The 13,577-nt window shown below is 39.6% G+C and overlaps 1 protein-coding gene across 1 annotated transcript in view; it reads right to left on the reverse strand.

Moving 5' to 3' along the window:
• Positions 1–13,577, reverse strand: part of LOC136445109 (ribonucleoprotein PTB-binding 1-like) — a 48,193-nt gene that overhangs the window by 27,657 nt on the left and 6,959 nt on the right. The window contains exon 2 of the mRNA XM_066442969.1: positions 251–317. Within this exon, the coding sequence (XP_066299066.1) occupies positions 251–317 (67 nt within the window). The remainder of the gene's footprint in view (positions 1–250; positions 318–13,577) is intronic.

Below are 13,577 nucleotides of genomic sequence, written 5' to 3' on the forward strand. Positions count from 1 at the left end.
ACGGTATGTGGAAGGATTGACATAACAGGTGACTATCACCTTTTCAAGATGTGAACCAGGACCAGACTGTAAGGTTTGATCCACTCAAACTGAGAAGGACCTCTCTACTCTTTTCGATAAGTGTGGCGGGTTCTTTAATTATAACATGCTCGAGGTGTGGCTCTCCTCAAACATGGGTACTCATTTGCACCAAACAAATAGACTTACAACAACAAATGTAAGTGTTCAGTAATAAGTCCTGAGTAGTTACCTGTTCCTGTAGCCTTGTCCAAGTGAACATGTTGCACACCATAGTCTGCCAGCATAGACTGGATATCCTGGTAATAAACAACAAAAAACAACGTACATTGTTACTCCTCTAGATCTAGTACTCGTCTTACAATGTTGCACGTGTAGTTCGCAATTGTTCTTATTACATACAAATCAAAAAATCATCAACATTGAAATGGTAACAATACCTCCTTGAAATACATACATTGTGAAATATTCAGTGGTTTGTGTTCATGGTTTTCCAACTACTTCAAAACCCAACTATGTATGTTGGGAATGAAACACAATCAGATAGACATAACCCAAAACACACATACGTACAAGCCAAAACAAAACAGTAACTTCACTTTCTTGCAGTGAAGTTGACATAGCCTTGAGGTTATAAGGTAACAAGTACAAGTACAACTTCTTAAACTTCTTTGAAGAACTTCACCTTTCCTGTTCTGTATGTTGATTTTGGCCCTTGGCTCTGTAAACATAAAAGTAAAGTGCTGTGGAGCACCCAAACACAAACGATCAAGTTTTAACTGAGGCAGTTATCATAGACAGTCTTTCAACACAAAAAGCTTTTTGACAAGAGTTGCCTTAGGGGAAAGCCAAGTTGATAGAACCAACGCCCATAAGAACTCTTGATGGTGCCTTGGGCCATATTTGCATCTTAGTGATTCAGTGAAAGTGCTTTTTGTCACATAGATATGGTAGATCATTAGATTAGACAAGTTTGGTTTAAGAAGCCACTTCTTCACAATGGTCTGATACGGAAAGCACTAACATTTAAGCGCCTCCAAAAGGAATCTATATATTCAAAACAGAGCTTACCAAGAGAAAGACTTGAACAAATAATTTTAAACTTGTTGCAATAACATCTTGCGTGTGCATGTTGTATCTTCTGGCATACTCAGTTTTACAGTGTGACATGCCAACCTACAAAAACATTGGATATTGCAGAAAAAATACCACAACTTGCCATTTATTTAGCAAGTGACAATGTAAAATCAACACAGTCTTGGTAGCAATCAAATACTTCTGTCATGTAAATAACTGACAAATCTTACCGAAAATGGAACAGATGTCTTTCCAGCAAAGTGGTTATTATTGATTACAAATGCAATGTACCTTAAATTCTTTACAATGTTCTATAACATTGGCAGTGAGAGTTTGGAAAGATTTGGAATGTGATTTTAACTTTCGACATTTCCCTGGTCTCCTAAAACTTGAAAATATTCATGAATGCGGAACATAACATTTCTAGTTTCTAAATAACAAATATTTCATCATTTAGATTATAAAAAAACATTTACCTGTAGTTTTCAACAATATTTCTGTAATGTGATGAAACTAGAGTTCTATACCATGCATGACCACTTGCGACAAAATAAAAAAGATACACACTCACATCCGCCCACTCACACCCACTCGGTACTTAACAACATTAACTGTTTCTCAACTGTATCTGTATCTGTCTGTATCTGTATCTATATAGCCGGTATAACCGCCATCAGGCGTAACACACCAGCTTCGCAGGCACGCGGCGCGGCAGCAGCTGGTCATATTACACCGAACGGTCTGTTACACCTAGTCTTTGCATATCTGACTGCAACCGTTCTTTAAAGCTACTTAGTGATGAAGCTCCTACAGTACTTGATGACAACGAGTTCCATTCTACTATGGTTCTCGGGAAATACGAATTTTTGAACACGTCAATCCTTGGCTGATAACTCTGGTACTTAAAAGCATGACTATTTCTGGTCCTCTTCTGAGCTGGCATTAGATACTTATCAGTCGGTACGTCCACAAGTTTATTAGTCATCTTGTACATCATGCAAAGTCTGGACATTGTTCTCCTGTCCTCAAGTGACATCCATTGCAGGTCTGCTTTCATTTTTGTTACACTGGCGCCCCTTTCATAGTTGTTCGTGCAGAATCTGGCAGCTTGGTTCTGCACCCTCTCGAGTTTATCTATATCCTTCTTTGTGTATGGATCCCAAACTGTTGCAGCATATTCAAGGTTTGGTCTTACTAGAGACGTGTATGCAAGTGATTTTACCTTTGCTGGGCATGCCCACAAATTACGCTTGATCACTCCCAATGTCTGTTTAGCCTTAGTTGTTACTTTGTTGATATGGGTGTTCCACTTTAGCCCCGTTGTTAATGTAACGCCTAGGTACGGGTGGCTCTTTGCTGTTGCTAGAGCCTGTCCACAGAACTGGTAGGTGGTTACAATTGGGTTTCGTTTGTTTGTTATATGCATGATGTAACATTTTTCCGGATTAAACTGCATTAGCCATCTGCTTTGCCATTCTTCGAGTGTGTTCAAATCTTCTTGCAAAAGCTGTGAATCACTCTGTGTGGACAACTCTATATATAACAGGCAGTCATCGGCAAATAACCTAACATTTGAATCAAGCTGGTCTGGTAAGTCATTTATGTACAGGAGGAAGAGTAACGGTCCCAGAACAGTTCCCTGTGGTACGCCTGACGCAACTCGAACTGGAGCTGAGGCCTTGCCTTCTACCACTACCGTCTGTTCCCTATTGGTCAAGAAAGCCTTCAACCAATTTAGTGTGGTGCCTTGAATTCCGTAGTGCTCTAGTTTAGTGATGAGTCTGCTATGTGGGACTTTATCGAAAGCTTTAGTAAAATCAAGAATTGCTAGATCTACCTGTTTTTTACTGTTCAGTGCGCCAGCTATGTCATGAGCTGTCAATATAAGCTGTGTTTCTGTGGATCGCTTTGCTCTGAACTGATAAGACAATGATAAGTATGTTTTTAATCCAAAAAGTTTTACAAGAACCAACAAGTCAAATTAGTGTGGGCCTAGGGAAAGATACAAAATACAAACTTACAATAAGTTGCATTCACCCATCAACACCCACACACTCCTTAATAATGACAATTGTTTTTAATACCGTTGTCACAACAGATGAGCAGAAGTTCTTGAAGAAACAACAAGTCAAATAGGTGTGGGCCTTGGGAAAAATGAATAAAATACACACTTACTCTCTTACATTCACCCACAAACACCCACCCACTCCTTAACAATGACAACTGTTTTATTACCTTTGTCACAAACCCATTGTCCGAGACCCAACAAATTGAATTACTGTGGCCTGAACTGGAAAATGAAAACATCAAGAAAAAAACAAAGCCTGAGGACCAGGTTTATGCCTTGGTGCGCTCAGTTTTATGAAGTGAACATAATCGTATTAAAGTTTTCCTCCCTGCTCTCTGCTTTTATGATGTCTGCTTAAGCTTGCAATATTTTGAAAATAAAATGTGAGAACAAACTTGAAGGCAATAATTGGTGTATCCTTATTCTTCCCCAGACACTTGATCTGTCAATACCACAGTGTGGAGGTGGTGTGGGAACACATCTGGAAACCCCACAGCATGTAACAGGTTCTGTCACACTCAATGATCAATTATACATGCACTACATACCAAATATCATCACAATCCATCCAGATCTAGAGGCTCTTCAAGTTATGCTGACCGCAAATATCCAGTCAACACAACAGAAACACAGACACGCACACACACAGACCTGCACACACAGACACAATACTGTACCTGCACTTTTACGGAGGTAATGAATTAGCATAGCCATTAGTTGTAACTTATAATATTAGAGGGGACATGTCACATTCCAATACAGACAACCCATGTTATGTTGTGTCTTTGCTTTTATAGTAAAAGAAGCAAAGGAAGAACACAAGTGGTGGGAAAAGTACACGCTGCTATCACATGTCAGCTGGAGTGGCCTACTTCCCACACAAAGTGTTTGAGGTACATGTGTATGCACTGGAAGGTAGGACTACACTTTGGGTTGTGTAGTAGAACATGTACACAGTCAAACCTGCCCAAGAAGACCACTCGGGGGACCGGTAGAATCTTTGAGCGTATCTGTGGACAGGTGGTCACTATAGACAAGATTCTTCATGGGAAAAATAACGCCCAGATATTGACAAGTACACAGTCAAATCTGACCAAGAAGACTAGTCGGGGACCGATAGAATCTGTCCAGTTACTTCATAGCTTACTTCATGTAACTACACACGTATATGTGGACAGGTGGTCACTACAGATAGGATTCTTATAATTAAATGAGAGACATTATGTAAGGGACAACAAAAAATGGTCACATTATTATCATATAAGAAATTAAACTAAAAAAATTGACTCCCAGAATTTTTTGAGTTGGAGAACAGTCTAACTTATTATGTAATTTAGCAACTCAGATCAACTTTCATGCTAAGTTGACACATTACCCACAAGGTTCTTATGCAGAGGTTTAACTGTAACTGGTACCTGTAAGATTATCAAGTTACAGGTCCAATGCCATATCTGTTTCATTCTTGAGGTATTGTATACATGAAGTGATTTGTTTATAATGATTTATATGTAAACATGGACAAAGATTCTCTCCAAAATTCAATCACAGGAGCACCTCCAGACCTGGCGCCTACTGTAAACATGGAAATGTTTGCAGTGGTTCTATTTTCACAGTGTAAAATCATGTCACTAAGAATATGCATTTTCACTGTATTAGTGCTACTGTTCTACAGAATTGTTTCAATTGCAAACTTAAAACACAGCAAGAAAATCCTTTCTCCTCTTACCGTTAAATTATGTCCCTGATAAAAGGACCTTGTTTCGAATATGAAAAGTTTATCATTTCCATAGGGGGTACATGTAAGAGTGAAGTTTCAATCCGGAGTCATCAAATTTACAAGGCAAAAGGTCTTCTTATTGACATGGCAATGATTACTACAAAAACATTGTCTCAAATTTCATTAAGCCATCAAAGGGGTCCCAACACATGTATCACGGTGAATATCATGCAAGACAGTGCAGAATCTTGTCTGTTATGTTCAAATGAGTTCACCAATATGGGATGGCACAGAAAAATGCATCGGCGATGATGTAATATCCCACTGCACTAGCTAAACAAGTTTGAGCTTCTAGTATTTGAATTATAAACATTATTGGTGAAAATTTCATACTTGTGGTTAGAGTAACATGTTTTTATTTACAAAACAATATAAAATTTCTTTACTTGAGCACCGGTATATTGATGTTTTGGTATTTGGGCCCTGTACCTAAATGGTTTTCTTCGGTACTGTACCAGTACTGTGTATTAGAGAATTTAGACCGCTAAGCAACCAAAAATCTGACAAATTTCATAAATAAAAAACAGTTACTATTACATTTTGTGAGCTTTGTTGTCTTCTTTTGAAGTTTTAATAGGTGTTGTCTTCTTTTGAAGTTTTAATAGGTGTAACATCATGCATCATATTCCAATTGCAAAACCAGCGGTCACACAAATCAAATTTTGGGAACTGTACGGTCACTCAATGATCACCATCTAGTGGAAAAGGGGACCTAAGCAATCCTTACTGTAAGCCTATATCCTATAGGGGCAAATAGTTACAAAGAAAACAACGTGGATCAGGTGAGGCATTGTATTTACATGCCATGCTTTTATGCCTAGAAAAATAGGTCAGGGTGGGGCGGTTCACTGACACAGAATGACCCCAGGGTATTCTACTGAACACCTTTTACAGTTTTGGATTATTGTCAGGGTCAAAAGTTAAAATGTCGCCTGTTTTTAAACACGTGGAGGTCGCTGTAACAGTGCCCACGACCTTTCACATCTATGTAAGACTAAAGAGGATGACATACACATGTTCTGTTCGATCTCACAGGGGTTGGGTGGTTCACTGACTCAGAGTGATCCAAGGATAAACTCTGAACACCTTTTTGCGTTATTGTGGGGTCAAAGTTAACAAATGTTGGCTGCTTTCAAACAAGCGGAGGTCACTGTAACAGTGAACTCGCCTTTCAAGGCTATGTCAGACGATGACATACACATGTTCTGTACGATCTTAGGTCAAACTGTATCAGGAAAGAGCAGCTGATGAGAGAAAAACAGTGAAGAGCGGTCTAAACTGGAACAGTCCTACCTGACCGAAAATTCTACTCTACTCTACTCTACTCTAGTAGGGGAGATCTAGAGGGGCAAACTTAAAAGCCAGACTGATAGTGATACACACAAAAATCAAGTAACAACTTTAGGTAGTCAAGCAAAGAATATTTCAGCATTCACAGTATTTTACTTCAAGTGTTATTTTTTTGTTTATGTACCAGTATGTGTAATCGCTCTGTAATCAGTTACATGTATTTTTAATGACGACAGCAATAAAAGCTAAAAGTGGATCTGAATAAACTCAAATCGGCAAGAAAGTTTTCCTGTGAATCAATGCTAACACGTTTCTGCGATGTCCTCTCCCGTGAGCTTGTGCGTAAAAATCTCAGACATGATTTCCCCCTCCTCCTGCTCTAATCACATCTGGAACCAAAGTGGGGAGGAAGAAACCTGATTATTGTCCCATCTGGGGAGAGCTTCAGCTGACATGGAGAGAATTAGTGGGACAGGTGGCAACAAACAGTCACATCTACCCTACTGGAGATCGTGAAATGTTTGCAACGGTTTTATTTTCGAAAGATACATGTACCTCTCCCGATCCACTGGGATTCGTGAAACCACCAATATTGGCTTCCAATGTATCACTACGTACTGTACAATAACGGTTTCAACTGCAAGCTTCTTTCCCCTCCTACAAATGTACCCAGGACTGTGTATCTAAAATTGTTTAAATACACATTCCTACAACCTGTCAAGTCAAGTCAAGGCCTTCATTTTCTTTCGAAAGTATGAGTTAGTCAATTTTAATGTATATGAGTTAGTCAATTTTGATGTAGTAAAAATTAGTATGTATTGTAGTTAGACATAACAACTTTTTATATAGTTTGTCAGTTGTATACGATGTTTGTTTTGTACTCCAGGTAGACAAGCTATTAACTGATTGTATGATAGCTAATGGGGAAAATAAAGTATCCAAAGTACATGTATCTACCACAACATTAACTTAAATCCCTGCAAAAATAACTGACTTCACAGTAATGTGCACAATCCGTGCAAGGATTGGTTCGCCCTGCTCCAGGGTTGGGGTCAGCTCCTCAATAAATCTATCAGCAACCTTCCAGATGAAGTCCCGCCAACTTCATCTTTCAGTGATGACCTTTGATACCTTTTATTTGATAACGTAAATTACAGAGTTACACAGAGATATTGTCTTGGCGAGTCCATCGACGTTGAACAGATCGTATGACAGTAGGGGTGGATACCATTCGCTGGACCTGATTCAGACCTTTATAACATCCAAGAACCAAGTCCAAAAAACCTGAAAGCCTAAAACCTGAGTCCAAAAAAAACTGAACAAAGTACAAATATATTTCTCTATTTTGTTTGATAAAAGGTGTTTTGAGTCTCCCCTCTGACAAAAAAGGCATTTAAAATAAGTGCAATATTCAAATATCAAACACTGGTTTATCTTGAAAGTCTTCTCCCCAAGAACTTTAACAGTTGTGTATGTCAGTATGAATTCTCTATGCTTAATATTGGTCTAATAAAACAAAACATCAACTGGACAGGATCAGGTTCAGGTCCGGTCCTGAACCTAAATCTCTGGACCTAAACTTGGACTTGGATCTTAATAAGCCGAACCGGTATCCAGCCCTATCCGACAGGATGGAAAGGAGAAGAAGATTGTCTTGGTGTCTATCTTGAGCATTTTGAGCTTAGAAATCTAATAAATGGTCTGAGCGAATTTTGCTTGCAAAGCTACCAAGGCGATTAGAGGTGGCGGACTTACACCCCCTTGATATTACGCAATTGCCTTCCTTGATTTTAGTGCAATACGTGGGGGTTTCTTCAGAATGCAGCGTAAAGCTGTTTGTCAGTGTTTCTAGGCGTTTTTGTAGGGCTTTCTACTTTGTCATTTTTTTTGGTGGGGTTTGAAGATACAAAAAAAAAATGACAAAGTAGAAAGCCCGACAAAAACGGCTTAGCCTGGATGCCAGACCTCCAAACTCTAAACTCTATTGTAGAGTTTGGGGTCTGGGGTCTAGCATCCAGGCTAAAAAACGCCTAGAAACACATAAAAAACCTGCCGGAACCCCTCCTCTGCTTGGAGAGTACAACTACTGAACTAGAACCAGTTGTCTGGTGATGGGTGATGTTTCCTGGACAGCTGGACTTGGAAATGGCCCAAACAAAGAGGTCTTTCAGATGCAGGAGCTCCGCAGGGTGTTATTGTTAGTAGTGGTCAGGACATGACTGCCGGAAGGAGAGTTGACTCTATATTTTCTCCCCATCTTCTCTCATCGCTAAAGAATTACTGTATCAACATCTGTCCTTGTAAGGGAAAATTGTAGTACTGTAGATCTGTTTACTTTTGCCGTGGTTTTATTCTGCAGTAGGCGGGAAAAGGAAGTTTTTGCAGTGTTTTAAATTCCCAGTTGAATCATTCTAAGCAGACTGAAGTACAGTAAAAATACACTGGAAAAGCAAATTCGGGGTATAAATAATGAATTTGCAATGGAGGGGTCATCGTGAAGACTGCTAAAATGATGAAAACCACTGCAAAAGTTTCAAGGTTTGCAACTACTTATACAACATCTAGTAAGGGTCTCTTGCATGCAATTTTGCAGATGTCAGCAATTTGAAGCGTATATACTAGCTTGAATAAATGTCATTAAAACTTATCAGAATGATGTATCAAACTTCAAAGGTCAAAGTGTCATTCTAAAGAGCAAAAGCCTTAGTGCAGATTTAATTATACCTCCTCCTCCTAAATAAATAATGAAGCCAGGATTTAATCTGATCTTCTCAGATGGTATTTCATCTGATATGCACATGTAACACTATTAGTATTACATAACAGGATTTGCACACATATACTAAGTAGTCTGAAATGCACGTGTAAATCTCCAACTGGTACATGTAGTACTGTCAATCTTGAAATGTTTGCAGTCACTGTGGTTTTAAATTTGCAGTTTGCGCACTGACCTCTGTGAAATCGTGACACCGCCGTGTGTTTGCGTTGCATAACTTTATTAACTAGTTGTACTACAGAACTGTTTAAACTGCAAACTTAGGTTAGGTGGCATGGTGTGGCATAAGGTAAGAATGTTGGCCCAGAATCAAGGGCCCTGGGTTTGATCCCCTAACATGCCCGGATGCTGTGTCGTTGGGGAAGGCACTTTACCCGACTTTTCTCACTTCACTCAGGTATAAATGAGTAACTGGCTTCAGAATACGGACATCTCTCAAGGACGTAAAATGGAGGGCCACACGAAATAAAATGGATGCTCTTTCAAACATCTATAGCCGTAAAGGACAAAATCTATCCAGTTTCTTAGGTAAATTTTTATTGTGCGTCTTCTTACCTGGATGTCTGACCTTCATCAACCCTTTTCCAAACTGTTCCATGTGGAAATTTGTTTCCAGCTGAGTCCCTGTCATCTGGACTGAGATTTAGGATTTGGCTGTAAAGGAAGACCTTTCCAAAGTTCAAGGGTTCCCAACTTCAAGTTTAAGCGTTCACCTGTTTCATATAATGTACTTTTCTGAAGAAAACTACTGTAAATCTTGATTACAGATATGTTTGGTTTTCTTTCTATGCAGAGTTGTTCTGTGCTATATTAGTATATTATTGTTTTGACTGCAAAACACCACAAAAAACTCCTTTGAACACCTATTGCAAAATAAAGTCCAACTGACAATGATTAATTGATAATAAAACTATATTACTGATTTCACAGCTGTTTTCATAGTAATTTTTCCAGACAAAGTCTTACTTCCGTGCTTCTGACATTGCATTTGTACTATTTACATAAACATTCCCAACCAAACCCTGCTTTATGTACTAATGATAACCCAACCTTGCTGATAAAATCTAGGCAACAAAAAGACCTAGTACCACAGGCAGTTCTTGAAAAATGCTTAGTATGTACAATGTATGCTGCTCCAGGCAGCTTGCTACATGGACCTGAAAACTGAGAAATTCTCTTCTAACATACCAACAACACAACTTGACAGATTCAGTATCAGCTTTCTGTAAAACCAGCTTCAACAATCACAATCAGAAACCATCATGGTGGCAAAGCAGCAGGGTGTTTGGCCCAGAACTCAGAGGCCTTGGGTTCGAAACTGGGATCCCCTGATTTGTCCCCTTGACGTTGTGTCCTTGGGAGAGGCACAACTTTCCCTACTTCACTCGGGTGAAAATGAGTATCTAGCTTTGCTTAGGGACGTCCCTTGCATAGGACGTAACACCTTAAATGGAGGTCCTACGTTTGAGGAGAGCCACGACTCGAGCATGCAAAAGAACCCACCACAGCGAAAAGACCAGGGGTCCTTCCCGGTGTGAGTATATCAAATAAATCTGTCCGAACATGCAGCTTGTACTGTTCAGTATAAACCTGGTGTGTTAAGCGATGAGGCCGTTTACCGGGTATGCAATACGAACAAACAAACAAAAACCACAATTTTGAATCAATGATAATATATCATTGGCCAGGCTTACTGCTTAGTGATTAAATATGTTATAACTTCAGTATCATACATTACTGAATTGATATCGGTTCCCTTGGTAGTACAATGCTAATGTAATTAATGGTTAACTAAATAAATAACAGTTAATATGAGCCAAGTGCAAAGTCCTCAACAACAACTGTTTTCTAAAATGTTCTTTAGGACACTTCAACATATATACTAAAGTAAAACAAGAGGTAGCAATTTCAGAATCATCCTACTGTTCATACTGTAAAATCATCTTGTTTACAGTGATTTAATTTCATGGAGGGGGGAGGGGAAGAGGCATTTGCTATATTTTAATTTTGCTGTAGTACGTACCACAATTGCAGGATAGCGCACATATCTGTGGCGCCATGGTTTTGTAGAGTAAAAGTCACCACGAAAAAAGTAAAACCAACGCGATAATTTCAAGATTCAAAGTGTTTATTTCATATAAATGATGTGTTCTTAAAAATACTAATTTGTAAATTATAACCTGTACAGTACTAGTCTCTACATGACGACCACCTGGCCAATGTGATCACTTTTTGCGGGTGGTACCTTCGATAATTTTTCCCATTGACCCAAGCATCAAGAATCCTGTCTATACTACAGTATACAGTGTTCTCGCCAGCCTGAAATTTTTACCCGTCATTTCAATTTTCCTGTCGGGAAGAACATATCGAGCACCGAAGGCGCGAGGCGTCGCGCCGGAGGCGTGACCATTCTAGGGGGGTCCGGGGGTATTCTCCCCCGGAAAATTTTGGAATCTAGACCCTCTGAAACGCTATTTCCTGCATTTTGAGGGGCAAATTTCTTGGTAGAATTAGCTTAGTTTTTTTGACATCTCTTTCGGTGAAAAATTACACAAGGGTTTCAGACTTAATTTTGGGGGGAGGCGTGCCGTCGATCATCGCGGTAAGATCGAATGTTCACACACAAGCTACATTTCTATGTTGTATACAATCGGCAAAGAAAAGAAAATCAAGCACAACAAAACTTAATTACGTATCTACGTCCTACAAAAAATACACACAGAATAAGTCGGCAAAATTAAAATTTTTCAACACTTGTCCCGTATGCTCCCTGTATTTATTGAACATAATGAGAAATTTGACACCCTACTTTGAGAAAGAAGGCCATAAATACGTCCATTTTTTTCTCCCATGTTTTCCACGGTTAATTTCTCCGGTAACTGCACTGAATGTCTTCAAAAGTTGTCGATTCAAGCCTTCAAACAGCCGCTTCGTCGTGCGATCCTTGCGATCGGCCCGCCATTCCTCTAACATCTCGCAAATTCACGCTTAGCTGAAATCACGCGAGTAGCGAGACTCGCATGTCATTGGTCGGTATTTCTTGACGCGACGGAGACGACGCACTGTGATTGGTGGAATAGAATATCTGACGCCTGTTTACCATTTCTTACGGGAAGAAAGCGCATTCAACTTAGCCGCCGCGGCTTGAAACTTTAATAATGTTTTACAGATTACAGAAAGCCTGATAGCTATAGGAATATTTCTGAATTTTTAGGCTTCTTTGATAACAATAACTGACGGTGAACCGAGAGGGACAAAACAGAAATAAACGTCAGCCCGATGCGACCAGCCAAAACTGTGGGGAGGGCGGCGCATGACGCCGAGTTTTCGGCGGCCACCAAATATCCACCACGGCGCTCTTTGTGTGGCTGGGGTTGTCGCCGGCGGGCATTAGAAATGATCTAGATTGCCCTCGTCGCGAACTTCCGGTGATCCTCTGGAGTTCTTGCAAAATTCTAAACTCTGTCTAAATATCTTTACACACCGATTTTTGTCCATTAAAAATGACGGGTTGGGCAAAAATTTTGTCCGTCATGAGCGACAAAAACCCGTCAAATGACGGGAGGACGGGCGCTGGCGAGAACACTGCTACTATATTACTAGTAGTACTAGTACTACATTTGTGTATAGTGACTACCTGTCTACTGTGATCACTGTTTGTGGTCATTATAGTTCTAAGTTTGGCAATACAACATGCATTTTATTCTCTTAAACTAGCAAAATAATGAACAAGAAAATGTAGTGCTCTTAATCGCATGTCAATTACACAGTAGGGGTGGTGATATGTGGGTCAATTAGGAATGAACAATGACCAATTAATGACAAAGGCTTGACGAGTTCAAAGAATTATGAGGCTATCACTATCAGGTTATCAAGGGGGAATGAGATCATTGTTAGGTATACTGTACTCAAATGTCACCTAGGAATCAGTTGGAAAATCTGAAGAAAAAAATGCAAATTTCTCCACCATGCAAAATCTGATTCACTTCAAACTAAAAGCATTCTGTTTCCTTCAGTATGCTCTTTCTCATGAACCAAAATGTTAATGGCTAACTACATGTATAACTTCAATCTTCAGTACAATAAACCCAGTCCTAAAAGGCAGCTTCATACCACAAATATTGTTTCTTCTGCTGAACTGCCAAGACTGTTTGTTGACAGAAGAGAATGGAGGTGACACACAGAGTGGCAGGTCCACTGGCCCAGTTAAACAGGTGTGGACCGGTTCGTGTTTGCATGTGGGTACAACTAATCATACAGGTGAGGGTGGGGCAAGGACTCAGCAATTGTTTTGTCACTCTAGGTCGTAGCCATTGTTTCTCTGCCCTTCCTTGTGTTTGTACGATACAATCAGGGGATGACAACGGCTTGGCAGTGTTTTTTTAAAGCATCGGTGGAGATTTACCGTAAACCTTGAAACGTTTCCGTTATTTTTTTAAGTTTGCGGTTTTCACCTCTTTACTGCAAATGATAACACACTCAACAACAACATCCAGCGTTTCTATTGTGTTGCTATCGTTGTTGAACTCAAACTTTAGATACAGTGGACGCTTGGTTTCAGTCTGACCCCA

The sequence above is a fragment of the Branchiostoma lanceolatum genome, chromosome 11 (genome assembly GCF_035083965.1).
Source record: "Branchiostoma lanceolatum isolate klBraLanc5 chromosome 11, klBraLanc5.hap2, whole genome shotgun sequence".
In the NCBI taxonomy this organism is placed as follows: Eukaryota; Metazoa; Chordata; class Leptocardii; order Amphioxiformes; family Branchiostomatidae; genus Branchiostoma; species Branchiostoma lanceolatum.